This window comes from Podarcis filfolensis (assembly GCF_964270895.1).
Source record: "Podarcis filfolensis genome assembly, chromosome: 6".
NCBI lineage: Eukaryota > Metazoa > Chordata > Lepidosauria > Squamata > Lacertidae > Podarcis > Podarcis filfolensis.
In genome coordinates, this window is record NC_139609.1 from 50925620 (window position 1) to 50946835 (window position 21216).

General features: G+C 45.6%; 1 protein-coding gene and 1 long non-coding RNA gene across 3 annotated transcripts in view; one reads left to right on the plus strand and one right to left on the minus strand.

The window, feature by feature from the left end:
* The window catches only part of HYI (hydroxypyruvate isomerase (putative)), a 148329-nt gene that overhangs the window by 123103 nt on the left and 4010 nt on the right, over nucleotides 1–21216 (plus strand). Inside the window, exons 1-2 of one of the 2 annotated variants that reach the window (XM_083619965.1) lie at nucleotides 18963–19237; nucleotides 20198–20306. In XM_083619965.1, coding sequence (XP_083476091.1) covers nucleotides 19039–19237; nucleotides 20198–20306 — 308 coding nt within the window. In that variant the 5' untranslated portion in view covers nucleotides 18963–19038. Of the gene's footprint in view, nucleotides 1–18962; nucleotides 19238–20197; nucleotides 20307–21216 lie in introns of those variants that run through there. The other variant, XM_083619964.1, reaches the window with a different exon arrangement.
* On the minus strand, nucleotides 377–19757 carry LOC310765219. The gene is made up of 3 exons (XR_014549494.1): nucleotides 19511–19757; nucleotides 10639–10750; nucleotides 377–412 (listed from the first exon to the last, which is right to left on the minus strand). It is a non-coding gene; the product is annotated as an uncharacterized lncRNA (long non-coding RNA).

A 21216-nucleotide genomic window follows, 5' to 3' on the forward strand; every position in this document is an offset into this window, starting at 1 on the left:
TGCATGCCATGGGAGGCAGACTAGAATTAACAATTTAACTGGGTTAATCATGAGGGATTGGAAAACACAAATAATTTACTGGTTGACTTTGTTTATGAATTGCTTCCCATGAAATCATCCCTGCGTGGTTAACAATATCAGGCTCAGTTTTCTAAGGAGTGCAGTGTCCCTTATTGAATTAACCCTTTTTAAAACAAAACAAGATATACTAGCAGAACACCTCAGATATGCCAGAGGAGCCCTTACACCAGCAAAGGAACAGCTGAAAGGGAGAAGAGTCATGAATGGGACGTGGGCAGGAGAGAGGAGAAGCAGCACACAGAGGTCCTATGTTCCTCTTCAGTCCCTGGCTATGATCCTGTTGACAGTGAAATTTGCTCTCTGTACATTCTCAGTGAGGATGAACTGACACCTGGGAAACAGAAAAAGGATGTGCCTGTCATTATTGAGGATATTTCTAACATAGGGGCTCAGAAGCAGAGCGGTGCGTTTAATCAACTTCTTTGTGAAGGGATAAGAAATGAAGACCCATGATATCAAGTGAAACCTCTTTCTTAATATGCAGACAAATGCACCGCAAAGCAAAAGGTGACTTGGTAATATAACCATGCAATTTGAGTACATAATAGACCAAATCACCGAGCAAGGAGAATTTTAAAAAGAAAACAAAAATAAACTCTACCCCAACCCTTGAGCTGAAATTCCTCTCTCGCTGACTTCAATGGGAATTCTTTTTGAAAAAAGAAAAAAGAAAAACAGCCATCCTATATGGATGACAGCCCCCACCATCAAGCCACCACAAAAAAGTTAGGGTATGGTGTGTAACTCAACAACCAGTCACAGCACAGCATCCTCACATGGGCAGACCATAATTCAAATGACAGGGTACACAGCATGGGGCTATATCTCTGGCCCCATGTTATGCAGACAGGGTTTTTTTGGGGGGGGATGATATCTTTGTCAGTGCTTGGCCACTCTTCAACACCTTTGCTGTGCAGGATTACAGAAACAGAACAAACTTCCACTGCGTGCACAGTGTTTCACTTCAACTTTTAAGGTGGAAGTATCCTCTGTCACTGTAGTCTCCTCCTCTCCATCCTGGGCATGAGCACTGGCTGAGCACCCAGGCGGCATTGCTTCCTCTTCTCTGTCAGTCCATTACAAACACCTATTGTGCATGCAGTTCCAGGTGTACCTGGTTTGCAGGGGCAAGTCTACAGCCCTCCCATGGTCAGGCTGAATAAGGCTCTTGTTGCGTTTGTTGTGTGTCTGGGGCAATGCAGGAAACATACTGGGGGCATGTCTTTATCATCATGAGTTAATTGGCTACCTTCATGCATGAGTGGTATGTTGATATTGTTGTTGGCATAGTGCCCGACTGGTGAAGTTTCCAGGGATGCTTATGTGTGTGTGTTTTATATATTTTCTAGCTGTGTGTTTCTCCTTCTCCCTCCTATGCTGAACACATGTTGTATATGGTGGGCATTCCCCCTGGTGTTGTGGCATATCTCCCCCATGTAATGCGAGTACATGCTTGGTTGCCCATTCTTAAAGCCAGGAGATGTTTGGTACACTTGCCAGACTTGTCCCACTCTGAGCTTCTCCTGTTTATGCACACACATGGTGGTGCTGGCTCCCTCTTGCATTGAAGTGAATCACAAACATTGGCTGTACTAGCCAACTGGTCTCTTTCAGGCAGCGCTGCTTGTGAAGTCTTCACACATATGCCAAAGCTATTTTGAGCTCTTCCAACTAGAGTGGAAAAGAGGACAGGGAAAATGTGCTTACAGGAAGGAGTGGAAGATCATCTGCTCCGGCTACTTGTTCCTCATTCTGCCCTGTGCCATTGCAGACGGTGAGAATCGGTTACACCTTCCAGTGAAATAATTGTAACTAAGGGGCATTCCCTGTACCCCACTCACACTCCTTTCACTGGAACATCAAGGTCAACAGCATTTTCTGAATAAAAGGCAGATTTGCATATATTTAAATAGGTGCATTCAAGTACTGCTTGTTCTACACATTCAACTACTATTTTTCTTTTTCTTTCTTTTAAAGCAGTCTGCTATAATAAAATTAATGTTCACTGAAGCAGTCAAATGTGAAACATTGATGACAGGAGAGCCACATCATAAACTACAGATAAGTAATTTTCAATTACAAATGTGGTTGGTGAGAAGTTGTCTTTCTGGTGTCATTAAAAAAAAAAAGGAAAGGAAAGGAAAACTTGAAAGCAGAGCTGAAAGCATTATTCCATTAATTGGCATGATTAATCAAATGCATTAACCACAGTTTAAACATGTGGATTTAAAAAATCAAATATTAATTGGAACTCTCCCTTATGGAAGAGTTTCATTGCTGGCAGCATTGTTTCAAACAATCTCTGTGTACTTCTTGATTCAAGCAATGTGGCTTGAAATGTAAAGTATGTGTTTGGAATGTTTTACTGAGAGCAACTATTTTATCCAATAAATATCTGCGAAAGATACTATGTATGTTCCCAATTTAGTTATATGTAATTGATTGAATAGGGCAATTAGTGTAGGCTGGGGTGGGGAGCCCAGCAGGGGTCCCAATTTGGCCTGCCTGCCAGGCTGCTCCTGACAACCACGGCCACCTGCCCTACATTTAACATCATATGTGGTGCCAGGTGTGGGGCAGGCACTGGTGTAGCATCAAAGGAGCAACTGGGAGCTTAAAGTGAGTTCCTGATTGTTTCTTTACTGGAGCAGGAAAACGGAACCACTGCTGAAATTGGGGGGGGGGGGAAACCTCCTCTGTTTTAGCAGCAGTCTCAGTGCAAACTGCTGCATGCTTCTGGAGCTAGCCACTTTGAAGGTGTGCTGGGAGTGCATCTTCAAAGAGGCTCACCACCTGATGTCATTGGGATGCTAGGTGACTGACATGTAGGCAGTTCCATCCACTTATTGAATTTGGCCTTCAAAGGGTAGGGCAGACATAGATCTGGCGTGCCAGGAAAAAAACAGTTCCCAGTCCTAGATATAGGCCAAAATAAAATAAAATAATCCGTAGGAAGATATTAGTGCTGGATCTAGGTTTTGGAGTACCTTTGGAGAATATACCTTCAGTGGGAGGCGCTCTCTAAACCACTGCATATTTGTTTTCGCTCTCTCTCTGGGTCCTGTCTGCACAACCACACAGAGGGAGAGAAGGCAGCAAGGGGAATGTGCTGCTCCAGTTCCTCAGTCTTGTTACTGTTTGCATGTTTGAAGGAGAATAGGCAGCTAGGGAAAGAGAAGCAGGACCAGGAGGCTGTGGGAGGTGGCAATGCACCTCCTGGTGTAGTGTGGGCTGCAGCATATGCCCAGTGATGCCAACTCCTGCCAGATACATACTCAGTTATGACAATCCCTTTGCTGGTGCACAGCTGTATGCTCTGTGTTATGTCAACAGATTTGGATTTGAAAATGTTCAGGGATTTGGGTAATGAATAGAGAAACTGGTGTGCTAAAGGGCAACCCAGGAAGCATGAAGAATCCTTTTGAGAAAGGTGTAGAGGAAACTGCTGTGCTAGAATTGATGGGTCAGAACAGTGGTGGATTATGCTGCGATGAGGGGGAATGTTTCCATTCTTTCGCATACAGCATCTTGGGTTGGGCCTGGAAAGGAATGGGCAGCCAGTGATGCTGTTTTAAAACCAGGGGATTATATGTGCTCAGAAGGAAACCCCAGCCAATAATCTGGCAGCTGCATTTGGACCAACCGATGTTCCAAGTCATCTTCAGGGGCAGCCCTGTGTAGAGTGCATTACAATAATTCAATCTGGAAGTTACTAGAGCATGGAGCACAGCGGCTAAGTCATCTCTGTCCAACAGGGGCCGCAGGTGATGAAGCAACCGTAACTAGAAAAAGGCACTCCTAACCACTGAGATCACTTGAGTCACCAGTGACAGTGTTGCTTCCAGGAGCATCCACAAGCTGCAGACCTGCTCCTTCCAGGGCAGCGCAATCTTGTCCAGGGCAGGCCATTTCCTCACCTCCTGGTCACATAAGACATTCATTTCAGGATTCATATTCAGTTTATTGGGCCACATCCAATGCATCACAGCCCTTGAGCACTGGTTCTAACACCTCAACTGCATCTCCTGATTGAGACGGAATAGAGAAACAGAGCTGAGTGTCATCTGCCTATTGGTGGCACTTCATTCCAAATCTCCCTATGACAGCTCCCAGAGGCTTCATATAGATGTTAAATAGCATGGGGGACAAGATAGAACCTTGTGGGACACCACTTTCTGACTGCTTGCTTGAAATGGCCCTTAAAGTCGGAGAGGAACTACTGGAGCACACTTCCCCCACCTCCTTGAGATGCTCCAGAAGGATTCTGTGGTCAACAATATCAAAAGCTGCTGGAAAAATCCAGGAGGATGATCAGGGCAGCACTCCTCGTCATCTCTTTCCCAATAAATGGCGTCAACTAGGGCAACCAAGGCAGTTTCAGTGCCATGACCAGGCCTGAAGCCAGACTGAAATGCATCCAAATAATTAGCTTCCTCCAAGCATGCCATCCAAATAACCACCTTGCCCCAAAAGGGGATGTTTGCCAGTGGGCGATAGTTGTTTAACACTTCTGGGTCCAAGGTGGGGGTGCACCACTGCCTCCTTCAAGGCAGATGATATCTCCCCCTTCTCCAGGGAAGTCCTAATCACTGGACCCACCCAGTCAACCCCCTGTGACTAGCTCTAAGAAGCAAAGGTCAAGGAGGTAGGCAGTTTGCCAAACTTTTCCAAGCAGCTTGGTCAAATCTAGTCTAGATACCTCCACCGGATTGCTCAACAGCAGGCCTCTGAGGAAAACCATGTTTGTATCTGATGTGTGGTAAAATCCTTCTTATTACTTGGCAGGGTGGCACAGACAACCTACCCAAAGCCCCCCTTGTTCACCCCAAAGAAGTTTGGTCTGCATGGGCTCAAACAGCTGATTTATGAAGTGGTGAACTCTTGTTAATGATTGTCTATAGTGTCTACAGTTGTAATGAATCGGATGGGGGTGGTGATATACCGATGGAATCTGAATCCTAAACATTATTCTTAGTTAATGATTCTGCTTACAGTGCACTGTTTTTAAGAAACTGTCAAGTTCCGCTTAGTTTTGATTTTATTTGGAACAAATATTGCTTCTCTTTTAATGTATCCCAATTTGTACCATGCCTTCCTTATTAAAGGAACACATGTCAGCTTCTCTGATGATTATTTCAAGGGATCTTGTTGAATGTGTATTAGCTGAACAGGGCCCTTACATTACTGAATCAACAAGTCCTAAATATTTATTACAAGTCCCAAGGTATTCCTAGGAAGCTTCCTTATACCAAGGCAAACCATTTGTTCATCTAGCTCCATATTGTGTACACCAGTAGTAGCCAACCTGATGCTATGGACTACAGCTCACATCACAACCTGATGCTATGGACTACTGTCCACATGCTATGGACTACAGCTCACATCACCCCATCCAGCATGGACAATTGCCATGGATGATGGGTGTTGTAGTCCACAACATTTGGAGGGCACCACGTTGGCTTTCACAGTCCACACTAACTGGATGCAGTCCCCCAGGGTTTCAGAGATGAGTCTTCCCCAACTCTAGATGGAGATGCTGGGGACTGAAGCTGCGACCTTCTGAGCTACATCCCTGAAGTCCAGAGCATAGCACATTTGCTGCTTTATCTAGGTGAAACTGAAGAAAGAGCCACTTTTTTAGTATGTGTGGGATCATGGTGCTGACATCACAAGCACCTGCTACTTTTAGTAGTTAAATAAGTCACTGGAATGTTAGCACCTTTCCCCCCTTCACTGAATGTTCCTTTGTTTCCTGGGTGTTCCTATCTACTGTGATGAGAGAGAGTTCCTAGTAACACTTAGTTTTTGTTTTTCCAGTGGCCACTGGTTACAGGCCAGGGGTGATGGGAAAGGCTTGGTGAGCAGGATCAGGCCAACAGACTGGCGATTCACCACCACCACTCTGAGTAGGCTGGGGAGCTGGACAGACTGCCCCGAGCAAATTTCCCCCTGCTGCCCACAGTAAGGAGGCCTGTTGCTGCCTTACAGAGATGGATGGGTTCAGGTATCTGTCAAGTCTGCTTTGATCACCACCACAAACAACTGGATTAAGGTGGTTTGTGCTTTGTCTTTGGTCTCTGCTATCAGTCCATCTGACTTGTTTCCATCAGCTACAGCTCTTGGCCACCCTCATCGGGAGATAGGTGGTAAGGTGAGGGATCTCACCTGGACAGAAATACTTTCTCTGTTTCTGAAGAACACAGCACCATCCAGTACACAATGCATTCTCTGTCTGCTTTGCCAGGTCCCCTTCCTTCCAGTATCAAACTCTGGACGTCTGATAACAGAAACTCACACCTGGTCTTGGTGAGAATGCCTGGTCTTGGTGAGAATGCCTAAGCACACCCTAAACACTTGATCTCTGCTGTTTGGGGTGGTGGAGCTGCTGCAGCAGAAGAGTGGCAGGTCAAGCAAAGGGTTAATACCCCCTCTCCCTTGCTGTTTCTCTGCTAGAAATCATCCATCAGAGAAACAGACTGTCCAGACTTCTTACAAGTTTTTTGAGCACTGCTGGATAATCAGCAGCCGTCCTGCAGATGCCCAGCTGTGGGTTAAGCCAGAGACGACCTGCCACTTTGTTCTACCCTCTTTCTTTCTTAACCTTGCCGGGCTCTGCACCCAGTTACAAATACTCTCCACTGGCCTCTTTCACTGCTGTGCTGGAATCAACTCTTCACTGAATGTGCAGCTCATGCCCACAGAAAAGTCTATTTAAATTAAATCACGTTGCATGAAAGAGAGAAAAAGAAAGACGAAAATGATCAAAGCTGTGTTTTGAAATATAGCCAGAGATAAGAGCGAGCTAATAAACTGAGGGCCACAAGATTGATCTCCCTGCAGAGTCCTTCATCCCTTTTGCCAGGATATTAGACGCAAAAGCAAAGCAGACGATGGCTTTGCCTTTGCCGCAGGGGCTAGGCTGGGCATTCAGTTATCTCCTCTGTCCTCTCCCAAGCCAAGGTTCGCAATCCCAAGGACCGACTACAAGCCCTGGGCACCTTGCGAGTGCATGGCATCTTTTTATTACTCCTCTTAAGAAGAGCAGAGCCAGGCCGGAATCAGAAAGAGCCGCTGAGCTAATAAAAAGTACTGATACTGAAGTGGCCTTTTGATCTGTCCGTAGCACTTTCCCTGCTTCACAGCATTCCTCAGGCCAGGGAACCTTTGGACTAAAAAATTAAATGGCTAGATAGGCAAAAGCAAGGGCTACAGCAAGGGAGTCTAGCCATTCTCTTCAGGAATAATTCCAGATGCCTTCCTGGCTCACAGCCACACTTGGGCTGCTGGACTTTTCTCCTTCAGCTAAAGATCATGGATTTCCTGTTCTCACCTCCAGCTTTTGCTGCTTTGTCCTGTGTAGATGTGACAAAGTCCATTGATTCAAATTGACTTAAGGGTGCCTAACTACATCAGGCGATTGGTTGGCTGGAGTCTACTGCTGGGCATCTGCTTGGGCTCAATGACATGGTTATTTCTGAGTCCTATTAAAACCATCCAGCCTCTAGACTCCCTCTGGAAGGGTGAGAATTTCAGCATTTAAGAGGTCCAGGAATGATTTACAGTAACAGGTGCCCACAGTGCTAGCAGGGGAACTGTGGCAGATGAACTGTCAGGCCCAGGTACCAGATGGTAAAGAAACAAAGCCCCAAATTTGCTACTTAAGCCAATCTCATGCAATGTTCGCATTTCACACACAATCTGAACTTGTGATCGGGAGGAAGAGGATGGTCAGCAGGAGAAACAGTGGAGGAACAGGGTGGGAAGCAGAGTGGCTTCAACCTATCTCTGGTATTTAAGGGTGCAAGTGGACATTGCCTTTGGCAATCCCTTGTTCCCTTGACTTCTTGGTCAGAGGTTTGCATGCTATTGACAGTCACGCTCTTGCAGCTCTGGAGAGGCTTCATTTCTAAATCACCAGTCAGACTTGGGCTGCAATCCTAAACATAATTACTTGAAACTGGATGCAAATTGAAATTAATGAGACTTGCTTCCAAATAAACCTGGTTAGGATAATTCTGTACACGTACTCTCCAGGCCCAGGACTCATCATCGCTGCCTGCCAAGGATTGAGGTATAAGCTCTAAAGATCAGGGACAGTGTCCACGGCTTGGAACACTAATGGGCTAAATTGACATCTTCCTTTAATATTTCTGCCCGACATTTGCTACCACAAAGTCTTGCATTTTTGTTTTTGCAGCCGATTTAACCATATAATCTGGCGCTGGAGATAAGAACTCATGCAGCAGATCTGGATCTTCAGGGAAGGGATGGAGGGATAAGGATTGGCAGAAACCAGCCCCTCATTGAAGGAACAGGATAAGGGAGATCCTGGATCTCCAATTAAGAGATTTCAAGGGTTCATTCAATTGCATTTACAGCTTATTCACACACATCCAGTTCACACCACCAGCACAAGAACAAAGTTTAGGGCACTCTTTGGGCAGATGCATACTGGGCTGAGATGGTAAATCCTTAGAGGAGGAGGAGGAGGAGGAGGAGAAGAAGAAGAGGAGGAGGATGATGATGATGATGAGGAGGAGGAGTAGTTTGGATTTGATATCCCGCTTTATCACTACCCAAAGGAGTCTCAAAGCAGCTAACATTCTCCTTTCCCTTCCTTCCCCACAACAAACACTCTGTGAGGTGAGTGGGGCTGAGAGACTTCAGAGAAGTGTGACTAGCCCAAGGTCACCCAGCAGCTGCATGTGGAGGAGCGGAGACGCGAACTCGGTTCCCCAGATTACAAGACTACCGCTCTTAACCACTACACCACACTGGCTCCCTGGAGATCCCTTGGAACATAGGAAGCTGCTTTGTACTGAGCCATAATATTGGCCCACCCAGTTCAGCAGCTCCTCAGGTTTGCAGGTAGGAGTCTTTTCCAGCACTACCTGGAGATATCAGGGATTGAACCTGGGACCTACAATATGCAAAGCAAAATGTCGTTCTACCACTGCACTCAGTGTTTGCTTTGAAGTGGCTAGAGTTTGTAGAACACAGAGTTGCATGTTGTGCACTGGAACAGCAAAACATCCTCCAGCTCTATGTATTGAACATTGTACCTATTCAATAAGCACAGTATCTGTTCTCTCAGTATGAGTTTGGTTTACTGTTTTGCTGGCTGACATTTTTAGATAATCAGTAAAACTCTGTCTGTTCCATCATGCCTTCTGATCTTCTGAGGTCTGCTGAATTTACCTAGCGATCGCTCTTTTTAGTTTTTAGTCTTGTTTCATGATTGGTTGCATCATATTGTAATCAGTGTTTCGTGGTGTGCTTATTGTGAACTACTTGGCTGTTGTAAGCTGCTTCAAGGTCCTTTGCATGGAAAAGTGGCCTATAAATATAAACAAACCTAATATAAATAACACCGAGAGAACCTGTGGGCTACTGCACTGGTCCAGTTGGCAAATTACAGGCCATTATATTCAGGAACAGGACCTAATGACAATTTTGTCCTCGAGTACTGAATTTTGCATTTCTGAATACTTTAGTGGTTTGGAAATGAGCTGTTGCATGACAATAAAATGGTGACAATATAAAACATCCAAATGTGAGAATGTGCTTACTGAGTTGTAAGCAGGTGAGGATTTCTAAGCACAAATTCTAAATACTTTTGGCAAAACATTGCACCAGATTGCTCATTGACCTGATGACAACATAGTTAGCTCTGCTTGTGAATTTGCTTGTTTTCTCCTATCAAACTACGGAAGGAAAAGTACAGCCCAACACTGAATTCGGGAGGGGGGGATTGCAATGGATTCTGTTCTGCCTGATGTGTATCTATCATCCTGCCAAAACTCAACACAATCCAGAGCCTGAGGAAAACCCATCACCATAGAATAAATATGCCATTGAAGGTGTGGATTTGCATGGATGACCATATATCAATGAACCTGCAGCCTGAAACTTGTAGCTCTCCTTAGCGACCAAGCTTGCTGGAGGGTTCCAATATTTTAAAGCAGTAAATGGGAAATTCCAATAGCTCTGGCTTCCCTTGTTACTACAAGGCTGTAATGCAAAAGACTGGACCTGAGTAAATCTTAAAATCCACATTATTATTATTATTATTATTATTATTATTATTATTATTATTATTTTAAATGTATGCTTTACCTATGCAGATACCTGAACCAGTTCAGATTCTGCATCTGGCAACTTTACTCTTCACAGAGTTGAGGAAAAGGTTGCATTTCTAGCTCTTCATCACAAGCAACAATCTGAAACGTTGTAATTGTTTTGGAATAAAAGGGAAGTGAGAATCATTGGCGTCAGTAGTAGTAGGCCTGACAAGCTTATGTCTGGCTAACTAGACCCTTGGTGATCTTCAGCAGACCCCCTTTACCACCATTCATGGTCTGTCCTGAAAACCAGCTCCTCTTTCTATAATTTGCAGCTGTCCATCACTAGCCAAGATTTTTGTTATTGCTGAGGAGTGGAGTCATGCTTGCGCTCATTGATTAATCAATAGCCTTAATTGAGTTGCAGCTCTTTAATGGATAGCCCACTGGCTCTTGTTTTTTAATCCCCTTGCACACATTGACCCAAGTCACTCACCTGTAGAAAACTGCTTATGCAGCAGAAGAGGCCATTGGGATCATGAAGGTCGGTCATGGGCTTCAGTCCAAGTTCATAAGCAGAAAGCAAGGCTTGAGCAGATTTTCTTTTTCTGAGAGGAGGAATAAAGTCATTTTGGTTTAAAAGGAGGAAGGATAGTGTGGCTGGACAGTCTATCCAAGCTCTTTTAAATCCCCACTGAACCCCCCCCCCCAATTATTTTATAGTGATAGAGTTCTCTTCATCCAGTGAGGATCCTTTAGTGAAAAATGGAGGGAGGTGATTCTTTGGCTTGGTCCTGAAAGATTCTCATTCTGAACATTAGTTTCTACTGCTGACAATACTGCTTTTTAAAGCCCATTTATTAGCCAGAGAAATTTGGTGAGGGTTAGAGAAAAGGTCTCACAATTTTAACGAGATGCTCCTTGTACCATCAAAGCCAGACATGGCTTTCACATCCTGATACACTGGAGGACATCAGACTGCATGATTGTGATTTCCAACCCAGCACTGCTTACCTTGAGGTTGATTAAGGCAACATGACATCAGAAGTAGCCAGCCATGCTATCTCTTGGACACACACACACACTCCAGTGACCATACAACAGAGACTTTCCCTAGAATCACATCTGCAAGATCTTCAAGCCATGCATCTTTCTTTTCCTTTTGGAGTTCAGGGCACAGCCACTTGCTTCTGTTGCTCTGCCTTTGCAGAACAGGAGCTCTGAATGGGAAGTCCTAATTTCTGAGCATGAAGGGATCTAGGGCTTAACACTGTTTGACACAAGATCCTCCTTTTCTTAGGTCATCACTGCAATTTGCAGGCCTACTCTTCAATGCATTGTGTCACATATTTCACATTATTTCTGATTAGGCTACCATTTATCTGAAGTGACAAAGCATATTTGCATCAGTACATAACCTTGTTCAACACAAATGGCATTAGGGCTAGATGTAATGCTATATTTTCCAATGCGAGCATTGACATTTATGTGAAGGAGGGGGAGTGTTTCACTTCTAGTGTTTGACTTTTTAAATGTGCCATTTCAAAGGAACAGGACATTTTAAAATTGCAATCCTCGCCTCACCTCACCCCACCCCACCCCAGCCACTGGGGTTAATATCAGTATAGGAAAATATTTGATGAAAGATGATCTACAGCCATCTATGCAGCCCCAAAACTTGCATAGTTACATATCAACAGACATTAGTTTGTGTGTGTTTGTGCATCTGTGCAAATTTAGTTATTTTACTTCTGTGTCATCTGAGACACTTCATTTACGATAAAATATGCAGTGTCTAACTGAAAAGAGCAAACACTTTCTCCATTAATGAGCTGTTATGGACTAGCTCCCCAGGAAACTAATTAATACACCTCTTTGGATACATCTGGCTAACACCTGGCCACTTTTTGTGGAAATGCAATTCCTTGCAATGTGATTCACTCCTCCAATACCCCACATGGGACAAACTCCTTTGCTTATAATAAAATATAGACTGCACTGAAAACTTGGGTCTGCCCACTTGTCCTACGTAGTTCATGTAGCCCAAAGTTTGGCTATTTCTAGCAGTTGCCAAAGGGGCACTCACTGAAGCTCAGAGGTCAGTCAGTGGGTCCACCAATGCTCAACACAGCATACATTCTTCAGGCAAGTCCAAGGCTGTACACAATCCTCAACCTTCCTAAGTACCTGGTAGGATGAGATGAATGGGAGGAAAGAATGTCCTTCCAATGCATATATCCTCTCCTACCTTCCTTACGGCTTAGTCATGCTGGCCACATGACCCGGAAGCTATCTGCGGACAAACGCCGGCTCCCTCGGCCAATAAAGTGAGATGAGCGCCGCAACCCCAGAGTCGGTCACTACTGGACCTAATGGTCAAGGGTCCTTTACCTTTACCTTTTTTACCTTCCTTAACATCTCCACAAAAACAATATCCAGCTCCTTCCTTCATTTTTTTCGACCTTCCTGGCCCTTGGCTGACTCACTCCCTTCTTTACCCAACTTTCCCACCAAACCACTAGGTTTGTTACTCTGTTTTTCTTCATTTTCGCCTTGTTTCTAAATCCAATGCCTCCCAAGTCTAACTCTTGCCTTCTTGCTTCTTCCTGTTTCGATATGTTTCTTCTTAGCTCCACCCTCTAAAGTCTCCTTTTGACGACCTGTTTACTGAACATCCATCCTGATTTGCTTGTGCAAAAGGTTATACGGAGGTTAGATTCTATCTGGTCGTTATTGAATGTTTCTTCCAATTTGTTTGTGGAGCAGTTTCATGGCAATAAGCATTCATCCTGATTTACATGCAGATCATTCATATGATTTTCCCGTTAGTTGTTCGTTCATGTATTTCCCATCACTTTTCTAGACACAAAAAGTCAATTTCTTAGACGTTCTTAGATGGTTTGCTTAATCTTGCAATCTTACCTCACCTTCCCAGCTGCTAGTGTCCTCCAAGGGGGCCACGCCAGCCTGGCTTAAGTGCAGTTTTCAAAGAGAGTGGGGTCCCTTTACCCAGTGAGACATTTCCCCCAGCCTTCCAGGTGTTCCCAGCTGCTAGTGGTGGTCTTACTGTGCTGCTGCAGTAGTGCTGCTTCACTCGACTGAGAAACCCAAGACATGCCCACAGCTACCTGAGAAGCCACATCTGCAAAATGCAGGACAACTGGCAGAGTCTTGCCCTTCACAGGTCTTATCTCAGTTTCAGATATTGTACTGCATAACCTTTGCACCCATCTGCAGACATTTGCTCAGGGAAGCACAGCTGCATCTTCAGAAGTAACATGAAAAGCAACCCTTAGGGGCTGGGCCTACAGGAACTTGGGGCTTTGCTCTCAACCTCTGCAGAGCTCAGGAACATATGAAGGGGGATTCCCATCCCCTTTTGTCATCCCCGACAAAGCAGCCCTGGGTTCTCTCTCATCTGCTCTGTGAGATTTTCTCCCTCTGAGCCAAATGATTTTTTATTTTTATTTTTGTCCCATACTGGTTTGAAGGAGATCCTCCTTAGTGATGGGGCCAGGGGCCAGGACTAATTGGAGAGCTGGCATTTATGGGCTGCTGCCTATTACTAAAGACAGAACTAGATGCCATGGATTAGCCAGGTGCCCTGGAGACCCAGTTGAGCGCTGTGCTGTCTCCACCCCCTCCCCGCTTGGCTGTCATGCCAGTGTTACTGTAATGAGCAGGAGAAGAGAGAGCTGGACTGTTTCGGTGCTTCTCACCCTCCGCATCTCTGATGGGTACGGCTGAGCTGCAGCATCTCCTAGTACACAGTGGTATAATTAGTGCCAGGGGGCAGCCGAGGTGGTCTAGCCCCACTAATGAGTACAGCCTTAGGCCCTTTTCATTTCCTTCCAGAAGATTGGCTTGAATGGGCGACAGCAAGGAAGCAGAGCCTGCTGTATTTAAAATCAAACCACTGTGGAGGGTTTGTGGGCAGGTGCCCCTCGCACAGAAAGAAATGCAGGGCTTGGAAGACACCAAAGGCCATCTATCCTAGCCTTTGCCAACCTGGTGCCCTGAATTGCAGCTCCCCTGGGGAGCAGATCTATTCCCGCACTCTACAATGAGGCAGAATTCTGCAAATGTTCCTAACAGGTATATCCGTATGAGGATGGGCTTGAGGGCTGCCCTGCCTCTTGGCCATTCCTGGGAGGCTGGACTGCACATCAGCAGTGGGTGTGGCCAAGACAATGGCAGCAGATAGACTGGGGTGTCCACTTGTAGCAGGACCAAAAGCTTACGGTCAGCTAGACAGGATGTCAAGTGCACCATTGGAAAGCATGCCAGGTTGATTTTTAAATTTAGTAATTTTGCTGGGACCACACCACAGGTGGAGGTGAGCTTTAACCCTTTCCTCAGCTGTGATTTCCAAGAAGATTACCCTCTCCCTATACTGCTGTTAGCCTTGGTGTGGAGAGGGGGAGCTCTCACTGGCACCAGTGGGTCTTTGGGGAGGCTGTGCTATCCCTTTCCACCTACCAGCTTGAGGGAAAGCAGCCAAGGAGTTAGTCAACAATGACATCTGGAGAAAACAAGCCTCCTTCTCTTGTTGCAAAAAAAAGCTCCTTATTAACTCCAGGTGCATTTAGATACTGTTTTTCATAGTTCTTTAGCCTCTCTGGATTTCTGTATATTTTTACTGTGCATTTCCTCTAAATTGCAGTCCTTCACCCCGTGGCCTCCACTTGGCCTTTTGCTTCTTTTAAACAGTATTATCTCATTTAGTGGCCCAGCATTTCATCTCGTTTTCTCCCTGGCTGTTGCATTCCTCCTTGGAGTGTATTTTAAGGAACACTTTCCTGTTACAGCTTCTGAGTTATTTCATTGGCAGTAAATTGACAAGCTTGCAAGCTTTTGCCTAATATCAGAGAACAATAGGACAACCTTTTGTGGTGCTGAAAGCAACATAGCCGGTGCACTAAATCAGTTCAAACAATATATTCTAATCTCAGCAAAGCTTTTACGGTAGTTACATAATTATACAGCAGTTATCCCATCACTGCAGGGGTCCTCATACAATGTTGTAATGAACCTCCCTAAGTCAAGAAGGAAATTGCTTTAACCTCTCTGAGGGTAACACAAACAGCAGAACGGCTGATTGCTTGTTTGCCAATGCTTACTCAGCTCAGGCTAAGACAAAACAATGTCCAATGAAAAGGAGGGCAAGCCCAGGGTGTAATTTAAAGTCCTTATTCCCCGAGGGCACTGGAGAAACAAAAAAAGCACAGAAAACATAGACTAGCCATATGGCAGAAGTCAGTGCCTTAATTAGCAGATAGGAATGGCTGGGGGCAAGTTCTGGGCCTCAATCCTGTTAGCTAAGGAAGCTTTTACTTGCAGACAGAGCATGCTTTCCTTGGGTAGAAACTGTGCCCACCTTTTATTCTGCCTTCTCCCTTGTGGTGGGATGGACTGCTAGCTTACATCCTCCACGATGGCAGAAAGCTTACTCCAAAAGGCTTGGGAGGTGAAGGTATGGAAACTGCTTGAGTCACTGTTAACCATTAACCACATGGGGACACACACACACACACACACACACACACACACACACGAGTTGTCTCTGGATAATGCAGAATTAATGGACAAATCCATGGATGGTTGCTGTGTTCTCCTGCTTTTCTCCTTCCTTTTGTTTGCCACATGCTGGGAGCTGGCTTTTAAGTCCAACCTGGCTGCTGTAGCAGCAGCAGCAGGCAAGCAAGCAGACTGCCAAGTGAGAGGGAAGGAATAACAACAAGGAGGAAATGGGTCTATGGGCCAACTGGCAATTGTCCAGGAGCTGAACTGAGCTTGGGTGCTGCCAGTTGCCGACCTCAGCCATAAAGGCTTCATGTATGGTTAATTAATGAAACAAAGGAAAGCAAACACACACAAATACAAACACACAACACTGTGTATGCATATGTGTTGTTTGCAGCTTATTCTGAACAGCTGGAAAATCTTCACCAGTAAACCAGTTACTTCTGTAGCCTTCTCTGTGATTTATGTGCTGAAGCCTAGATAAACTGCATCCTCCTTATTTATATCCCTTTTTGGTGACAGTCCCATAATAATGTTGTAGATATTCACAAAAAAATCAAAATACCTGCTTGAAGCAGCACCCTGGGTTATTCCCTGCCTCAGGTTATAGAAAGCGACTGTTGTGCATATGGAGTTTCGAGAACATGTGATGCTTTATATGATCTGATGTATGAAATGAATGTGCAAAACTGTGAAATGATGTCTCTGAAATGGAAAATCACTTAATAATTACATGTCTCACACCGTCAAGTTCACTCAGTGAACCCCAAAAAACATAAGGCAGGTGGAGATTAATAATACATATATATATAGAAGTTAAGAGGAAAGCCAGTGAATTGGTGCGTAGAACTAGTATCTGACAAAGTTGTCAACCGTATAAAGAGAGGTTGCTTAAAGTGGGGTGGCTTGGGTAAAATGCTCAGAAACACGTTCCAGAGGGCACTCTGTGCAAGGTGACGTGAAAGAGGTCAGAATGTATACAGCATGGTACAAAAGACGTGTATGATCTCAAATATGTATTGGGAGGGGCAGGAATTAAATAAAGCTATTTTTTATTAGGAGTTCTATTCAGAATCTGCCTGCTTCCGAGTATCAGATGCTGAGGGGGGGGGGATGACAACAAGGGGGGACTCTTTATGCTCCACCTGTGAGGTTTCTGAAGACATTTAGCTGGACACTGTGAGAAACAGGATGCTGGACCAGATGGACCTTTGCTTTGATCTAGCAGGGCTTTTTCATGTGTTAAAATATTCTTCTGATTATAGAGAAAGGAGGGGGATTTGGTTTATGTAAAGAGAGCCAACTGATGGACAGCCTTGCCTTATAGACCAGCTTTTGATGACATAGTGCCATCCAGATGTTTGGGATTACAGCTCCCATCAGCCCCAGGCAGCTGTAGTTCCAGCGGTGCAGTGACATTACAGAGCTATTGAGAGGGCTCTTGCGCTCGGATCCTGCTTGCAGGTTTCCCCACAGGCATCTGGTTGGCCACTGTGAAAAGAGGATGTTGGACTAGAACCAGCAGGCTCTCCTTATGTTCTTTTGATGGGTTCCTGTTCTGCTAGTTGCCTGAATAAATGTTAAATCAGAAGCAGAAGATGAACAAGAAAGAGGGGAGGAGAAAGAGGTGCAAAGGTGTGTGTAGGATTTGTGTGGTCTTTGGGCAATTCCATGCTTAGACGGCCATTTTATGCAGGTGCCACAAATCCCCTGGGTTGTGATTTGGACTATCATGAGACTGAAACAGTCCCTGTCTCCTCTATGTCTATCAGGAGCTTGATTCAGCAAACATTAGTTACACCAAATATTCAGTCTAGAAAAACTGAACTTGTTCCCTAATACAATGCATCCCAAATTTCCAGAGCCCTGAACCTGTACCCCGAGAGACTTGCTCACATACAGTATGTAGCAATAATAATATAAAAAAGCATCACACTGCCCTACTGCAGACCCCATTTAATCCAGAACAGCAGCAATTGCTTCTGTCTGTGCTGAAGGACGAAAAAGGTGGCCTATACAAAGCCTCAGGCAAAGCAGAAGAACCAGTGCCCCAAAAGTCATTCCTGTCAGTTCTGGGTAATGAAAACAAGGTCTCTGGGATGCAGAAATTCACCAGGGATTTCAATGGATGGTTGGTGTTTGATGTATGAGGCGAGTTAAATTGGTATCAATAAATACTAACCCTGGAATGACGTTCTTTAATTATCAGCGCAGATTATACATCACTTCAAAGCAAACAAACAGCATGCATTGGGCCACAGAGGAGCCGTGTGCAAAATGCAAAGCAGAGGCTGGGCACAGCAGTGCCGCAGAGCAGCTGAGAATTGCAAAGTGCATGGTTAGGAGGGTGTGTATAATCTTCTTGCAGGGTATTGAGCAAAAAAACCCCCACTTAAGTTCAGTCTCTAGATCCATGTCTCTGAGATGTCCTTGACTTTGAATAATTATTTGGAAAAAGACCTAAGGGAGTCAGGGGCAGGGTTGTGGGGTAGCATGTATTGGTCTACCTTCTGAGCAAGGAGAAGAGTTATACAGGTATTAGATGGATTTAAAAGGGGATTAAGCAAATTAACGGAGAACAAAGCCATAAACGATTAGGAGTTGCAATGGTTATATGCATCAGGATCAGAGCCACCATGCCTCTAAATAACAGTTGCCAGGGAATGACAGCAGGAGGGGACTGTTGTGCTCATGTTGTTCTTATGGACTTGTCACAATGCATTTGGTGGACCATTGTGGAAAAGCAAGATGCTGGGCTGGATAGGCTTTTGTGACATCCTTCTCATGTTGCTCCTGGAGAACCAGCCAGGACAGAGCAGGTGGAACCTAAGAACACGTATTCTTGGGAAATAGTATCATCCATGTGGGAAGTCTTCAGAAACTGGGAATGCTGAACATATATTCCTAGGGCAGCAGCAGGGTGAGAATCTAGGGGCAATGCAATCTAGGGTAGGCCTCCAGGAAAGATGGTGCACATTGGTGGAAATGAAGTGCCAAAGGAGATGTTTTTATACAATATGACAAAATATGTTTTCCCCCCGCCTGGTCGAGAGAAGCCGAGCGATGCGACATGTGTTTTCCGGATACATCAGAATGCAAACGGGGTGGGTGGAGGGGCAAGAGAGCCGGCGCAGAGCCCACGAACGCCCCCTCGCGGCAAGTCTGCGACCTCTTTCACACGCGGCGCGAGCGTCCGCGCTCCAGCTCTGCTCCTCCTGCGGCGCCTCTTTCCTCGGAGGCGGAGCAGCAGCGCGCAGCAGGCGCCAAGGCCTTGTCGCCCGGACACCTCCCCTGCCAGCCGGGGGCGTGGGCGCCGCCTCCGCCCCTCCTCTCGCGGCCTTTGCTGGGTGTCTCAGGCGCTGCGCTGTCCGCCATGGCTCCGCTGCGCTTCGCTGCCAACCTGGCGTGGCTCTTCCAGGAGAAGCCGACGCTGCCGCAGCGCATAGCGGCGGCTGCGCAGGCCGGCTTCCGAGCGGCGGAGTTGGGCGCCCCTTACGCTTGCAGCGCCGAGGAGCTCCGGGAGGCGGCAGACAAGGCCAGGCTGGAGCTGGTCCTGCTCAACGCCCCGCCAGGTACCCGACCGAGTTGCCCGTGGCTAGAGCCCTTCCCTCGCAGACATAATACGGTCTCTCCACCCGGACCCAGCCTTCTCCCATGACCTCCACAGGCACTACTACAACGGGGTCGCCTTTTCACGGAAAGAGTGAAAAGGCAAGCAGGCAGAAGTCAGCAGGTAGAGCTTAATAGTCTCTGCGTCTTCCTGGAGACACTAAATCTCTTTTCTGCCTGCTGCTGTACAGCTTTTACCTTTAAAAAAAAACAAAAAACAAAGTTGTAGACCTCACCTGTTACCAGTTGAAACTTGCTACTGGTTCCTGCAGGTGCAAAGTCCATCACCTCTTTTCCTCTTTCTCTGTATCAACCTTGGCACCCAAGATAGTGCCCAACACCTCCCTCTCACTTCACTGTACACTGGATGTCTCTTTCACAGGCTTGGAGAGAAGATATGGGTCCATTTTCTTGCCCCCCAAGCCCTGCTGCCTCCTAGGCCTTTTCCCTTACACTCAAAACGGTGGTTGTTTCAATCGAAGATATGCCAAAGACCAAGCAAATAAAGCTGTTTGTTCTGTGCCTCTCAGCTCTTCCTGACCCCAAACATAGGAGCACTTAGCTGACATATAGGACAGCAGATATCATTTATGGCAGACATCTATTTCCTACTATTGTCCCCTGCAACTGGTGTGTGTGTGTGCGTGTGTGTGTGTGTGTGTATACAGTGGTACCTTGGGTTAAGAACTTGATTCGTTCTGGAGGTCTGTTCTTAATCTGAAACTGTTCTTAACCTGAAGCATCACTTTAGCTAATGGGCTGCTGCGCCGCCGCTGCACGATTTCTGTTCTCATCCTGAAGCAAAGTTCTTAACCCGAGGTACTATTTCTGGGTTAGCGGAGTCTGTAACCTGAAGCGTATGTAACCCAAGGTACCACTATATATATATATATACTGGGTAAATCTTACTGCTCTTTCCCCAGGAAACCAAGATGGTGACAGGGGCTTAGGGGCAGTGCCTGGCCGCCAGCATGAATTCCGGGAGGCCCTGGCTTTGGCTGTGAAGTACTGCAAGGTCCTGAAATGTCCAAGGTAGTATTTTAAGTAGTTAAGATATATGTATATTGAACACCAGTGTCATCCTTGTGCCATAATACAGGAATGATCAGAATTGCTGCAGTGGTGGTTGTGTTAATTGAGTTACATGTCTCCTCACTATTGCACTTTGAAAGTGAAGTGGTATAATTTAAGTGCCTTTTTCATCACAGACCCATGCAAAAGCAGGCCCTCAAACCTGGAAAGAAAGCAAAGGGCAAGTTATGTGTTTGCCTGTTTTTTTACTTGTCTGTCAGCAAACCTGCTAGCCATGCTAGAAAGAATCAATTGCTATCCTTTATTGAAATGAAGCGTCTTTCCTCATCTTCCCCCTGCCCCCGCTCCACTCTGGGGTCTTCTTTGCTAAAGGTGGGAAATGTGCTAAGGAAGCAGGCACAGGATCTAGCCCCTTTCCGTAGCTCCGTGTCCATAGTTCCATAGTCTTTTTCTTGCCTTATGCAAGGAAACCATAAATCTTGTAAGAGGCACGAGTTAATGCAGGATTGTTCCACAAAAAGACATCTGATTTACCATAGCTACTGCCCCTGCTGCTGCTGCAAATCTTCCCTAGCTCAGGGTAGTGTCTTCCTGCGTTAAAATATGCAGCATGCAGCCTTTATTAGGACAGTCTTGTAGTACATAAATATTTTAAAAAGGAGAAGGGCAATTAAAGGCCAAATATGAGCGAAAGGGAAGAGAGCCTTATAGGAAGATAATTTTTGCACAGTCATGTATTATTTCAAGGGAGGGGCTGGTTTTAAGGAGGATTGAAGCAGGGTGGTGTGATGGACAGAAAGTGGAAATTTGACTCCAAAGATAGGGAGGAGGAACAAAACCTAAAGAACAGCAAAAGCACACAGTTAGCAGCAAGGTGGGGTGCAAGGGAGGAGAGAGGTCAAGTGTTGTT